Below are 15,585 nucleotides of genomic sequence, written 5' to 3'. Positions count from 1 at the left end.
TATTTTCAGGTAAATATAATCTACAGAAGAACAACTCCCAAGAACAAAAAATAGTTCCTTATATAATTCTTCATTTCATTGAAATTATAAGGTGAAAAAATAGGGTACAGATATGTCTCCATCACATCTATTAATTAATTTCAAGAGTTTGTTACAAATGTGCAGTACTACAGCAAGGCAGACCGAGCCCAAGACTTTAAACAGTGTTGAAGTGAGACCAAACCCCCTGATCTAATAACCTCATAAAATCCTAACGTGCTTGCTTGGTACTATGGATAGAAACAGATGCTGGCCTTGATAATCGGATATCAATACACAACTTTATGGCAATGCCAATGACCTTCAGAAGGGAGGACCGGGGAATTCATTACCAGCACAGGAATAGTAATAACCACCATTATTAACCTCTCTATTTATAAAACAAGTCTACAAGAAAAGAAAATTATAAAGGTTAATGAAGCAGTTAACCAAATTATGAGTTTAATTTGCTATTACTATTAATTCACTTTATCTAGTTTGCTTTGGGGTTTGTTTGTTTTTTGTTTTTTTTTTTTGTTGTTTTTTTTAAGCAAGAGAAATAAAATTTGTCAATGCTCTCTTGCATTGTTCTAAATTACAACTGGTGCATAGAATTGAAAGAAAGAAATTTTGCATCCTTGGAGAGGACTACCAGTGTGATAAAAAGATCTTCACCTTAACATTAATTAAGCCTCTCTTTTTTTTTCTCCCCACTTTTACAAAGTTTCGTTAAACAAGAATAAAAAGGTCTAATGACTAAATCAAACCTATATCCTCTTTTTACCTTGATAAAATTGCAATTTTATATTGTATTTATCATTTAAAGAGTGAGCTATGGGCAGTGGTCTGTAATTTGTTTTTGAACGGGGGGGGGGGGGGGGGGGGGGGGGAGTTGTTGGTTTTAAATCCAATAGGATTTTCTTGTAACCTTAAAGTTTCTTCCCCAACACATCAGTTGCATAAACGCTTTTAAATCAGAGGTGCCAGTTTTGAAAATGTCACTGAACTCAACTCCACTTTAATCATTTAAAGACACTAGAATTAAACATCCATTTACATCATATATTAGGATTCAAATTACTTCAAGATGGTTCACCCATCCCAGATGATAGAAAACAGTGCTGAATTGAATCAAGCCCCCTGGCCATATAGACGTTTAACCGCTATGTTTATAGAGTATATCTACAAGAAAAGAAAATCTAGAGAAATATGTAAGATCAATTGTGGTTGTTGTTAGCTGGTAGACGGCATCAGATTGAGAGAGAATGCTGTGTAACCAAAGTTTGTGCAGACGTCTATGTCTTTACTGCATCCGGATACTACCATGACCTGGGAAGGATATCATAAAATAAAAGTATTCAACAATAAATTCAAATGTTTGGCTCTTTACTTTTTTACAGTGCAGAACATAAAGTAAAATTGATACTGAACTATGCCCTTACTTTAGCAGTTGCACTGATTAACAAGGATAGTAAGAGAATGGCGATGTCATAGACTAAGAGGTCTTTATTTGCTTAAGAAGTAAGAAAACAAATTTATTTTTTTGTTTTTAAGGGTTATACGGCGCTTGCAACACATTAAGGTCATATATCAGCGCCAGTAAAAAGGAAGAAAATGGGATATTAAAAAGTTCTAGAATTACAATTAAAGCACCCAAGAAAAGTAAGACAAAGGGGAATTGGTTCAACTAGGAAACAGATGTAGATACCAAGAACACAGTATCAAAGTACTTAGTTTGAGCTCACCTAAAAGTCTCATCTTGACACAAGCACAGGTCCCCACTAAGAGGGATAAACTCAAATGTTTAAAAATCAGATTTATAATATGTAAACAAAACATAATACAGTGCATAACAGAGAGATGATTTACAAGACAAAAAATATCATCTCCCAAAACTCATAACTATACATTTGACTGTTTTCCTTCCAGCTAGGGTATCCGGCCAGGACAAAACCAAGTAAACTCAACCCAAGACAAAGACAGAAAGCATGTTGGAAAACAGATGTAGGAAGATAGAAGACAATGTAAGTGCCTCCCTGCCCACTATGGGAGGTCAGGGACCCTACCCAGGAAACAAATTTGACCACAAAACAACAACCAATATTTTATTATATGGTTTTAAAGAATAATTATTGAACAGTTAATTGAACCAAAAATAGTGATACAATATTTTTGCTAGGTATGATTTGGGGTAAAAAATAAATAAGACTAGTGTTTATTTCAAAAGTTCAAAGTACTCTAGCGTTGTATTTCTTCTTCCCCCTTTTGCCTCATGAGTCCTAAAAATATTGTTCATTCATTATCTGATATCTGTGTAAGTTGCAGCTTAATTGAATGTAACATAAAACTTTTACTCCTCACCTCCTTTGAAGCCCGTTGTGGACTGATGTGTAAACTATATACAGACAATGGGTTCACAGGGACAACCATGGAACGATCACCAGTCAAGGACCAGTGGTTCATCTCATTGCTGGAACCTGCCGAGTAAATCTAGGATGAAAATGAAGATAATATTGAATTGAGGGAAATACGTTTTTTCTTTTAATCTCTGACAATTTGATGAAGTAGGTAGATAATTCAGGCATATTGTTTCACCACGAACAGTCTAATCAGAGAAAACCTAGGAACCCTTATCTAAATGATTTGGTATATACAGTGAACAACTCAGACTTGCTTTCTTTATCAGATATTTTGTTGACTTCAGAGTAATGAATAATAATGTTTTTAAATGCGCTTTTATATAAATCATATTTCCAGTTTCATTGTGCACATTGTGCTTCAGCTATTTCACCATCAGCCATAGACACCAAATTACAATTTCCTACAAGACAAATCCTCTAGCAGGCATCCTCTCTGTATCAGCACTTGCCTATAGCCAGGTACTCATTCACGTTTGAATCAAGTGGGGCACTGTAGTGTGTTGTATCCATTGTATTGTTTTTGTCTAGCCAAAATGGACCAATACCCCCGTGAAAATTTGAGCCCATCAATGCTGTTGCTTACAGTTAGTGTTTATTTCTTTCAATAAGCTTTTCTGATACCAGATGAATAAAATTTCTGTCAATGATATGACCACTATAATAAAAATGAGCTGGGCCACACCAACTTAACAAAGACAATGTCTCTGTCGGCTGATTGACACATTGATTTTCAATTCATTGTATAAGTCTCAGTAAATCTTAGTGAATAGATAAATGCTACTGCTTTCACCAAAGATCATCCCCGCTATTCTATGAAATGATGATTCTGCTGGTGCAATCTCATGGCTATGACATCTGACAAAAATCGTTGGCCTTTTTACAACCTTAAAGTTGCAATAAATTCTCTACTTCTGACCATTCAGCAAGTATTTACCTTCCTTTCAATTATTATATATATGAAGGGCACCCTTTGTCCAAAAATAAGCTGAGAATAAAAACTTAAAAGCTTTTAATTTATACCTTTTCTTTTTCTCTGATATATCAGACACAAGCAGATTTACGTTTCCCATCAATACTAAAATCTCAAACTACAAAATATAACTGCCAAACAACTTAGGATGTCTACTGAAATTTGTGATCAATACATGCGATCAAGTTGATTTAAGACACTTTTTTAAAATGTAAGCACTGATATATCCAATCAATGAAAGTCAACATACCTTGAAGAAAACAAGTTTGAGATAATGAGAATCTTTGACTTGTGTAAAAAAATGTGATGGTGATGGTGGTGGTGGCGGTGGGGTGTGGCTGATATTATGATGATGATGATTATGATAACTATAACAATGATAATGATCATTACAATGTTGAAAATGGTGATGATAAAGGCCACCAAGATTATAATGATAAAAATAATGATTACTGTAAACAATAGAGGAGAGTAAGAACTAATCTAAATGAATACACCACAAAAGACTGTAGTTCATACGTACCTTGTCTTCATGAAAAATTGCCACATGCTGTGAAACGCCAGGGGTATCAAAGGTTGACATTGGGGCCAGTGTTTTGAGATGCCATGCAGCTAAAGTTGGGCCGCCACCTAAAAGCTACAAAGTAAAAACAAGTGAGAGAAGGTTGTTGGTAAGTGGTGACACAGAATATATTATATGTTTTATTCTGCCAAAAAGATTAAATACAATTATTGTGAGAATGAATGTGAGTTAAGAACCTTATCAAAGGACTCAACCCCTCAATCTGGATTATATACCAAAACATTTGGTTTAAGGTTCCTATGTTTTCTCTGATTAGACTTTTTGCGGTGGAACAATATGTCTGAATTATCTACCCATTTCATCAACTAATTAATTAAAATAAATAAATTTTTAAAAATTAAAAAATTCCTTTCCATCAAATGAGATGATTTATCCAAGATAAATTTACAATAAATGACTTCCCTTGCTGTTTGGATAAAATTTGCCGGAAGACAATGTTTAATTCCTGTACCTTAAAAAAAAAAGAATACAAGAATTCTTTGACATATTAAATTATATGCTCTGTAGCAAGCTACTCATTTGTGTATAGTGCAATTTTTTTATCACCCCTGATACACTTACCAGCCAATAGTCATCTTCATTGAGTGCAAGGCATTGAAGCCATTTTCCCATATTAGGCCTTGCGCACATCTGGGAAAAAGAGGAAATGGGATTAAATGTTGGTAATGACTTTAGAAAACAAGTACAGTCACTTCTCCTGAATCTGTACACTTTAGTTCCCAGAAATTTGTCCAGACTATAAAATTTTTGGAACGTCGAATCACTAATAAAAGTGAGCATTTTGAATCAGATCATTATCTTTCCCCAGAAATTCAAGCAATGTTCGTTAAGTGTGCTTTGAATGATAAATGACTATAGAATGTGATTCGTCGTGGGCTTTCACTTTTAGGAAGTCCATTTATTTCTCTCTTTTTTTTAAAAAGATTTACTACTCATTGAAAAAGTATTGTGTTGTTAGAACTGACGTTTTGTCTTAGCAATCATCGTCCATCCTCTGCTCAAAAAAACATTTGTCAAACAAATGTCAGCTGACCAATTACAGACAACACGACTGACATCAGTGTCCATGGCTCAAACTGTAAAATCATCCTCCCTGGATTACTTTTCTTTCTTCTCAAGAAAGCTAGAACAGAATAGCATTGATGCATTGTTTACACATCAGTCCACAACTACCATTAATAGGTGATTCGAGTCACAATCTTCTTACTTTTATCTGGTTTTGTCGATTCCTGACTTAAATGACCAGAGATCTAAATACTAGATAACTGAAACCCACACAATCACCCTCCCATACAATAGTCTTAGGACATAAATGCCATTGGACGAACAAGTAAAGTACAAAGAGGACATGATAGATGTATGCTATTAACGTACAACAGAATAAATACTTTAAGTGTCAATCTCTTCAATTGTCAATGTCAATCTCTTCAATTGTCAATGTCAATCTCTTCAATTGTCAAATGTACGTAACCAATGGTGGAGAGTCAATAATATCAAAATGCACTGTTTCATCATAAACATCAAGCTGTATATAAACCCTTTTAACATCTTGTAGAAAAGAGAATGACAATCAAGATTGCATTACAAAACTATAAAGGGGTCAAGCCTTTTATGGTCAGGCGATAACAGAGGGCCCAATAATAACAGTCAACATTTAAATATCAAGGTAAATACAAATTTGTTTTAGCATATCGAGGACTGAATCTGGAATGTTGAAAGGCAAGATAACCGGATAAGAGGGATTCATCTTGTACTGTTTAGAATCAGATATCTGAACAAATAGGATAACAGACAGAAAACTAAATTTTTATAAACCTATATTAAAGACAACACAATGATTCTTAAAAGATCAACTTACTTCATGTTCAAAAGGCTTGATAGAATGCATGGTTTGATTGGATCGCAAATCTTGTCATGTAGAAAAAAAAAGAAAAATTGTCAAAATTTCACCCAGGAATAGAATTTATATAAAACTAACCATAGACTAGAATAAAAGTATAGGAAGCCATAAAATCAAACATTTCTCACATATTTGGAATAAATATCAAAACAGAAACTTTGATAGATTACAGAGGAAGTTTGCAAAGTTCATCTTTAATTATTCAGAACATAAATCAAACATAGAATTTTCAATTAACAAAACCAACATTATCAGATTGTAAATAAACAAGAATCAAACAAATTACTTGTAATTGTGTGAAAGTTCTAATTTTTTTTTTAAAAAAAAAGGTCAAATTCAAAGATAGAAAAAAAAAACAACAAAAATAAAATAAAATAAAATAAAAAATAAAAATGATGATAATAATAGATATGTCCAAGACTGAAAAAAATTCAATAGAGAATGACAAAATAATTCTCACCCCAAATTCTGGCAGTCCCATCCTCCGAAGCAGACACAAGACCTTGACCTTGGTCTCTCAAGGCCACTGTATGAATGTAGCCCGTGTGACCTTTCAAACTCACCTGGACACCGTAAAATGAAAAATTTAATTGATTTAGTCAGTAGCCAGTTAGTTTGTAGAAAAGCTAACAAGGATAAGCATCAAAAGCTGGTCAAAATCGCCAATCAACATTAAAATGTTGGGCAAACAGCTACAATTGTGATAACCCTATGTTGTGTTAACCTTGTGCATTCACAATGAGGGCAATGTACTATCGCATTGAGCCAATGAGACCATTGAAATTATTATGACTTCAGTAGTGTTATTCCAATCCTCAACCAGCATTTTTTACAGTTTTGTCAAACTTTTAGATTGGCTGGCTTTGACACGGCAACCAAATGTCCCACAGGTGCTTAATAATAATAATAATAATAATAATAATAATATAATAATAATAATAATAATAATAATAATAATAATAATAATAATATAATAATAATAATAATAATAATAATAATAATAATAATAATAATAATAATAATAATAATAATAATAATAATAATATGAATAATAATAATAATAATAATATGAATAATAATTCATTTGCATATTCCTTAACTTCCACTGAGATGCTCAGAAGTGCTTTACAATGTAATGGTCTACGAATTTCAAACAAAGACACAGGCACACACAATCACACACACATACAGACACACATATCCTAAAATGCAATCCTAACAAATAACAGATTTCAATAATTATACATAACACACTAAAAAAATAATTGATTTCACCTCATAAAATATATCCATAACCATCCATAATTTGTCAAATAAAAGCATAAATCGAGCTTAATTTTCTAATTAACAAACAAATGAAAACAAATAAAAAATCTAAAGTAAATAAATATCATATATAAAAATGAAATTAATCACATCTTATTCTTATGTAAAAAAGAAATATATTAAAAACAAATAAAAAATCACTCACAATGTAAGTAAACAACATACAAAGATATAACATATCAAAAATCTATATTGTAACTGAGCAACATAGATGCAAGTCAAAAAAAAACAAAAAAAAAATACCAACAAATCAACAATCAATCACAATGTAAAAATAAAAACAACAATGATACTAAAAAAAAAAAAAAAACAAAAAAACTATCGAAATTCAATAATTATAAGAAAAAATATATTTACTAATAGGCATATGTGATTTCAAATTCCACTGAAACTTTTGGTGTTAGAGATGGCAAACCTACCAGGTGTTCTCCAGACAAATTTTACGAAACAAAATAAATACCAACAAATCAACAATCAATCACAATGTTAAAAAAAAAAAAAAAACAACAATGATAATAAAAAAAATCCAAAAAACAATCAAAATTCAATGATTATAAGAAAAAATATATTTACTAATAGGCATATGTGATTTCAAATTCCACTGAAACTTTTGATGTTAAGAGATGGCAAACCTACCAAGTGTTCCCCTGTCTCCATATCCCAGCCATGTACCATGTTGTCACCTGCACCGGCATAGAGGAATCTACTGTCCTGGATTGAGAATTTTGAATTTGAAACAATCATTAACTTCAATAAATATCTATAATTAAATCATATTTTGATAAAATCACTGATATATATATATTTAAAAACACAATACATTATTTTCATCAATCTCGCCTAACTATTTACAACATTTGAAAAATTGAAAGGTGCCTATAATTTAATAATGAGATATTGAAAAAATGAAAAGTTTTTATATGAAACATATTTATAAAGGATTAGACCAAATGCAACAAAATTTTGCCACTTTAATTTTTTTTAAATGTCAGCTTTCAAGAAAAAGGCAAACTTAATAAACTTTATAAAGCTATGGGAGAAAAGCGTCTTAGTTTCTAACACCAGTAAAGGTATGTCTAAAATTATGAGTATTTCTGATAGAGCATTATCAAGGTCGTTTGTTTTTTATCGTTTTTAAGGGTTTTACGGCGCTTGCAACACATTTAGGTTATATCAGCGCCAGTAAAAAGGAAGAAAATGGGATAGTAAAAAGTTCTAGAATTACAATTAAAGCATCCAAGAAAAAGTAAGACAAAGGGGAACTGGGAACAAATAGGGATCAGATGTAGATTCCAAGAGCATACCATCAATGTACTTAGTTTGAGATCACCAATAAGTCTCATCTGGACACAAGCACGGCCCCCACTAAGGGGAACAGACTCAAATGCTTACATTATAAATTATAATAATACATAACAGAGAGATGATTTACAAGGAAAAAAATATCATCTCCCAAAACAATAACTATGCATTTGACTGTTTCCCTCCCAGCCAGGGCCAGGACAAAACCAAGCAATCTCATTCCAAGACAAAGACAGAATGCAAGTTGGAAAACAGATATAGGGGGAAAGAAGACACAATAAGTACCTCCCTGCCCACTATGGGAGGTAGGAACCCCACCCAGAATATCAAGGTCATTTCATCACAATGTAGAAAGCCTTGTAACATATGTAACTATAAATTCAATCTAAAGTGAATGGGTAAAACTGTTTGGTCAGCATTTCGATAAAATCAACTTATACCCATTTTTTGTAAAATTAATTAGACCCTCTGCAGGGCATGAAGGAATATAGATAATTCATCAAACGTCTGATGTCAACAAGAATCACTTGTGGTGTTGTCCAAAGTGAGCAAATTAGAATTAATAATCTTGCCAATGGAAAAAAAAAAATCGAGAGTGCCTGAAGTGGGGCCTAAACCTGGGATCTTCAGGGTCACCCCCCCCCCCCCCCCCCCCATAAATATATTAATTGTTCTTGTTTTGGATTTCTAATTTCTATCATTGAAAAAATGATTTGTATAGATTTCAAAACTGAACAAACCTCTTTCTCATTGAGTACACACGAATTCACTTCAGGGTGAGAAAACACATCTCTGAAATGGATAGAGAGTATACGAGAAGGCGACTTGTAAAACATGCTGAGTCTCATATTCATTAGAGGAAACTGCTATTTTTGGCATTTATTTAGACAGAAAAATACTTTGTTTTTTCTTTATACACTGAGTGTTTAGAAGTGTCCAATAGACTGAATGAGAGTATTGGAAAGTCACCTCCTCATACAAAGATATGTTTTTTGGGATAATCAAAAATTACTGAATTACAATTAAAGCACTCAAGAAAACTTAAGACAAAGGGGAAACAGATGTAGATTCCAAGAGCTTACCATCAATGTATTTAGTTTGAGATCACCTAAAAGTCTCATCCAGACAGGATCTCATTAAGAGGAACACATTGAAATGTTTACAAGATATGTTCAAAACAAAAAATAGTTTACCCGTATGTTCATTTAAGAGCAAAGTCGACAATTAGATTAAAGAAATCAAAATTTAACCAATGAATGGCCTTATATGGTCATTGCCTTATTTGAAAAAAAAAAACAAACAAACAAAAAAATACTGCACCATTTATAAAAGATCTTGTCATCACAATTTACTATCATTACAGCAATGGCTTCCCTAAAGTACAGAGATCTCACTCTTCAACATAAACTTCAATTAATTGCAATGCAGAATCAAGTCCAAAGCGAATGCAAGGCACGCTAGCAACGAACTATGGTGTATCAAGAACCTGAGTCTCTCATTTGCTAAACAACAACAAGGATGACTTTGCAGTTAAAGCTAGCAACTGATCAAATGTGAGACGTAAAAGACAGAGAGACGGCCAGCAAGATGTCGTAGAATACACCTTAGTCATGTGGATGGGTGATAAGTTAAACCAAGGCGCTCTCCTGTCTGGACACCTAATCAAGCAAAAGATAACTGATCTGGCATCGAAAGAGCCTCCCCCCCCCCCCCCAAAAAAAAAGACCAAAAAATATAATAAATAAATAAAAATAACTAACAAACAAAACACACCAAAAAAAACAACAAACAAACAAACAAAAAAGAAGAAAATAAAACACACAAAAATTAACAACCAAAAAACCCTTCCAATGGGTGATATCTTGAACATAACAGTCCCAAGCCCGCAGAAAACGCAGAGGGGTAGGTCCTATATGAATAGCACATGGAAGATAGTGCATAGATGCTATTTTTAGCTTCTCCATTTAATTGCACACTCTGCTTAATCGACACACTAACCCAAACTCCCGAGGGTATGTGATTAAGCGGAGTAGACTGTAATAATAATAATAATATTAATAGACCAGAGGTATGACCTATCTCAATTTATCAAATTATTATATAAAGTGTTGCTATTGGTTCTTGGTTGTATATTTATACATTTTTGTGCATTTGCATATATATATATATATATATATATATATATATATATATATATATATATATATATATATATATATATATATATATATATATATATATATATATATGTATATATATATATATTGTCGCCATAGGTTCTCAACTTTGTGTATTACATTTTCATGCATGCCATGTCTGTAAACGAATTTCCATTTTTTTGGATGAAAAAAGTATATCTTATCTTATCTTATGATATTTGTAAAGCACTCTACCCTGTAGATAGCATCTCTAAGCACTTTAAGATTGGAACTGAGCTGAGAAAGACTACTGACTATATAATTTTTTATTTTTTTAAAGTTTATTCTTTCACTTACTTAGGAGGAATAGCTAAAGACCACTGAGGCTTGGCATTCTGTAAAACGAAAAGAAATAAAAAATGTTTCAGAAATCTTTTTTATTTTATCCATAATACTTAATTAACAGAATTAAGTTGACGTCACTCAACTGCTTGTCGTAGAGGGAAGAGCATCTTGGTTAAAAAGATAAATGCTTTTTTTCTATCAAAAGGGTTTAAATCTAAGTTCCACAACAGGATTTTAAAATGTACGCAAGTGAGACTTTTTAGCAACTACTTTCACTTTCTCTCTATACTCATACAATGCAATGACACATGTAAAAAGAAATTAAAGTAAATCAATTATGAAAAACGAATGTTTTGTTTTGTTGGTTTTATTTTTTTTTTTTTATTGTCTTCATACCATCTTTGTTTTTACCCATGACCTATGCTATAGGCATAATTTTAGCAATTGTGCACTAGCTTGTAGCAGTAGTAGTCCTTTAAAGCCATACGATTCAGGGAGCGATTTTTGCAGCGTTATTCAGACTGTAGCGATTTCTAGACTATCACAAAGTCCTTTCCAACACATCTAATATACCCAACTACCCAATCAGTTCAGAGTAAACAGAGGGTGTCAAATAAAATCTCGACTGCACTAGGGATTGAACCAGGTCATTTGCTTGTGAGAGGAGTATTCTACAAAATGAGATGTTAGTGTTCCATTATCTTGTAGTTTCCTATTATTATTCTTCTTTTTTTTTTGATTACCTGATTTTTTTTTCCACTTCTGCAGAATAAACTTGTTCAAGGAAAAAAATCATTATTCTCACCTTAGAAATAACATCTGTCCATTTGTAAGCAGTGATTCCCCCATCCCCTGCACTGGAAAAAAATATAAATAAAAAAAATAAAATTGATGGTTCCAGTGACCTCTTGTTGCTATGCCTGTCAAGTTATTGACATGGTTGCCTTTTCAACTGTTATCTTATAGTATGAGCCTTCAGTTCTTCGATCAACATACAGTGCATACACTTCTGAAATTTACGTCATTTATCATACATTCTATAAAACTGGTGCAATAAACATTTAAGTTGTTTTATTTTTTACTCGAATTTTTAACTGATAGTATATTTTGGCCCTGAAATCAACTGCTGACCGTGAACCGAAGACCCATAGTCACCTTAAGTACTTGCCTATCACCCAGAGTAAACAGCCCACAGATCTTGGGCATCACTCACAATTTTAAAACAGATGATCGAAAAAAATTCATCATGTCATCAGGTTTTACGATGCAATTCCTTTATCAGTGTGTCAAAATTTTGTGAGAAATACTCACTAACTGGGCCTAACCTATTTGTGTGTTTTGACATGTACTGAGGTATCTCAGGATTTTTCATACATGAAATAAATAGTCGAGGGGACAAAACGGGGTAAATGGCAAGAAATATTCTGATTGGTTAATGCTAGTAATGGGCGAACCATCAATTAAAAAACTTTGAATTTATACAATTCTTTTATTATTTTCTTTTAAAGGGAATAAAAGATCTGTAAATAAACTATAAAAATGGATGAAATCTCATTCTTCAGATGAAAAGAATTCTGACTCAAATAGATTGAAACAAATATTGAAATGCATTACTTTATGAATTAAATCTTATTCGCATTAGAATTGTGCCACCCTTGTGCTTTCTGCAGTGACCAGTAGTTGGATCAATTCACACCTTGCAGAATGCCCTTCAGGACAGATGAGGTGTCCTATCTTCAGGGAAGTAAGTAAGCAACGGATGTTGTTTCAAATAAAAGAAATGATAAACTCTCCATCCCATGAGCCCTTTGACTCTTATAGTCTAACTGATGTTTGTAAAACATATTCTTTGATGATTAGTTTTTACAGTTTTAATCAAACACATTATCCAAAAATAAAGTCATGAACTTACCAAATTAGGAGTGTGTCTGTCCCAGTGAGATTATATACAGCTCCTCCTTTGTTGACTGTGAATGATCAATAAAGGAAAATTTATGTCTTCATAAATTGAATGAAAGAGGGAACAAAAAAGAAATCAAAATATCTTGACTTACAATATTATAAACTAAATCATTTCCAATAAATAAATGACATACCTTTAAAAGTATAGATTGGTGACTTTGCTCTTTCACTGACATCAGAAGATAGGGCGATGTTTATGCTTTAAAAAAAAAAAGAAAAAAAAAAGAAATAAAAATGATATTAAAATGCAACAAACTTGGAAAAGGAAAAAAATAATTTCTCCTATCCCGACCCCCATCAATTGCCCCCACTCCCCATTCCTCCCTTTTAAAAACAAGAACTGGATAAAAGCAACAAATTTAGCCATTTGCAACTTCGGCAAAATAAAATTTTAATAATTAAATAATAGCATACAAAATTTTCTGTAAGTCCATACTTAGTGCTGTGAATGAAAGTAAGGTTCTGTCATTTCATTACTTTTTTTAAAACAAAAGTAGCCAACTGATGAATACCACATTCTGATAGATTTGTTTTGTCTTTCAGAGAAATACATTAAAGAATTTACTTACTTGAACAGAGCGATCTCCCCAAATTTAGTACCAGCAGCAAGATAGCTTCCACAAGGTGAGAAACATGTGTCATATACTACTACATGAAGCATTCGAGTTAGAAGCTGAAAAGAATATTTAAAATAGTGCTGTAAACTAAACTAAATAGTTGAAGATCATATGCAGACCTGCCAATAAAAAAAAATCCTTCGACCTCCAGCAAACCCCAAAAAAAAATTACAACCTAGGACTGCTTTGCAATACCTTTCAATACTTCACAAATCAAAATGGTGGCCGAGAATCGAAACAATGATCAAATTAGGAAATTTTAAACTTTCACAAATCTATCTAGAGTTTTTAAAATGCTTTTATATGATGACAAATTGAATAAACACATGACAAAAGATCCACGGTGAAAATACAAATTGAAAGAAATGCTAGCGCTAGGAGCTTTTGGAAGGTCTCCCCATTGTGTAATGTTTCGTCATATTACATAATAATGTGATGTTTCAAAATGTTACTTTTCCGCTTCACCAATGTAAACACATTGTCTCAATTTTAGGACTAGACATCTAGGCTATAAGAACATTTTACTAACATTATCATCGATGATGAATAAAAACAAAAAACCAAGTGATTATTTCTACAAATGCTCAGGAAAATAAACTTGATCTCTATTTCTCCGAATTTTTTTTTTGTTAGTTGCGATAGTGTCTGTGTGAATGATGAATGTGTATGCATTTTTTTTTCTTTTTTTTTTTTTTTTGGGGGGGGGGGGGGGGGGTTCTTTGGTCAGTGTTTGACAGTTCTGTCTTTTGCTTTTACTTTTATTCCCAACTTCTATCTTGAGTTTATGCCATCCTGTCTTTCAACCTCTATTCCCGCCTTGAGACTTTGGCTTTGTTATTTAGGTTTACATCTCTTCTCTCTTTAATAGTGCAGAGCGAAGTGCAAAAGTGAACATAACTATTGATATTGATAGCACAACTTTTTGATAAAATCCGTCTTTGTCAACAATATGTGGGCGTCCTTGAGATAATCAGTCGCATGGTGAAAAGATTTGAAAGATATTGACAATTTTAGTCAAGAGGTCAATTTTTATGGAAAATGAGTTATCAAAAATCATTAAATCAAACATTTATCAACATATTGATGAATTCTACTTCTAAATATTTTAATTTAATTTTTTTATGAAGTTAATTATTATACTTAATATCAACTCTTGTCAACTTTGAAAACGATTTTCTCAAAATTAGGGTTTCACACACCCTACCTAGCCCATGTATATGACCATAACTTCATGAAAAATCACCCGATTTGCTTCAAATAAAGATTAAAATACTCAGGAGACATTGAGATTTCAAAAAATGCAAAACAAAAAAAAAACAAAACCGCAAAAACAAAAATTTTCACCATGCGACGGATTATGTGGACGCACACATCATTAGATGCCTAAAAAACGCTAGACCTAGATTGATGATTTGTGAGAATTCCTGTCCACTCTGCTTGAGCATTTACTTTTACATCGACCTCGCGTCCGTAACCCATCAGCTACTGGAGGCTAGCCGACCATTCGGAGAAATAGAGTTTAAGTTTATTTTCCCGAGTGTTCGGAGAAATTGAAAAAGAGCCGGCCAAAGCCTAAAGAAAAGCGCCACTAAAATGATCCTGTTGATCCCGACAATTCATTACATTAATCTCCCTGGGTAAAGACATGAATTCTAACTTAGCAAACTATTATTCTTTACTTCTCTTGAAGGCATTCTGACTATCTTTATTGGGAGTTGATGAGTGATCTAAAAGTCTTTTTCAGCCTTTTATTTGCGGCGGCTGCAACTGAAAACTGGTGAGTGAACTGCAGTAAAAAGACACACCAAAATTTGACTTTGTTTTAATATAGAGTGTTGATCAATTTTAACTTAAAATTTTATTTTAAAGTTAGGGTATAATGCACATACTATTTCACCAAAAGTTCCACAAGTATTCTCAGAATTCACAACTCGATCAGTCTTTGTTTTGTTTTTAAAAAATACAGATGAAGAAGATAAAGGAAGAGAGCAATAAGATAAAGGT

At 32.5% G+C, this 15,585-nt stretch overlaps 1 protein-coding gene across 2 annotated transcripts; it reads right to left on the bottom strand.

Annotated features, from left to right (window-relative positions):
• Positions 1–527: 527 nt before the first annotated feature.
• On the bottom strand, positions 528–15,550 carry LOC144967115 (THO complex subunit 6 homolog). 2 transcript variants are annotated; one of them, XM_078903958.1, is made up of 14 exons: positions 15,261–15,371; positions 13,534–13,637; positions 13,099–13,163; positions 12,915–12,969; positions 11,808–11,859; positions 11,015–11,052; positions 9,260–9,311; positions 7,854–7,928; positions 6,352–6,454; positions 5,850–5,899; positions 4,553–4,621; positions 3,932–4,045; positions 2,380–2,508; positions 528–1,347 (listed from the first exon to the last, which is right to left on the bottom strand). In XM_078903958.1, the coding sequence occupies exons 1-14, from the start codon at positions 15,273–15,275 to the stop codon at positions 1,252–1,254; spliced, it is 1,017 nt and encodes a 338-aa protein (XP_078760084.1). In that variant the 5' UTR covers positions 15,276–15,371; the 3' UTR covers positions 528–1,251. The 2 variants fall into 2 exon arrangements, with proteins under 2 accessions (XP_078760084.1, XP_078760085.1); XM_078903959.1 differs by lacking the exon at positions 15,261–15,371 and adding an exon at positions 15,471–15,550 and having other exon boundaries at positions 536–1,347.
• Positions 15,551–15,585: the final 35 nt, after the last annotated feature.

This window comes from Berghia stephanieae, chromosome 3, assembly GCF_034508935.2.
Source record: "Berghia stephanieae isolate SIO BIC M18660-M18661 chromosome 3, UCSD_Bste_1.3, whole genome shotgun sequence".
In the NCBI taxonomy this organism is placed as follows: Eukaryota; Metazoa; Mollusca; class Gastropoda; order Nudibranchia; family Aeolidiidae; genus Berghia; species Berghia stephanieae.
This window is presented reverse-complemented; position numbering and strand designations above follow the sequence as displayed.

Coding starts and splice junctions, on each gene's coding strand:
- LOC144967115 (XM_078903958.1), bottom strand. Junction 11,860..12,914: donor ACAGACACACTCCTAATTTG/GTAAGTTCATGA, acceptor ATTTTTTTCCAG/TGCAGGGGATGGGGGAATCA. Junction 2,509..3,931: donor CAATTTTTCATGAAGACAAG/GTACGTATGAAC, acceptor TTTTCATCCTAG/ATTTACTCGGCAGGTTCCAG.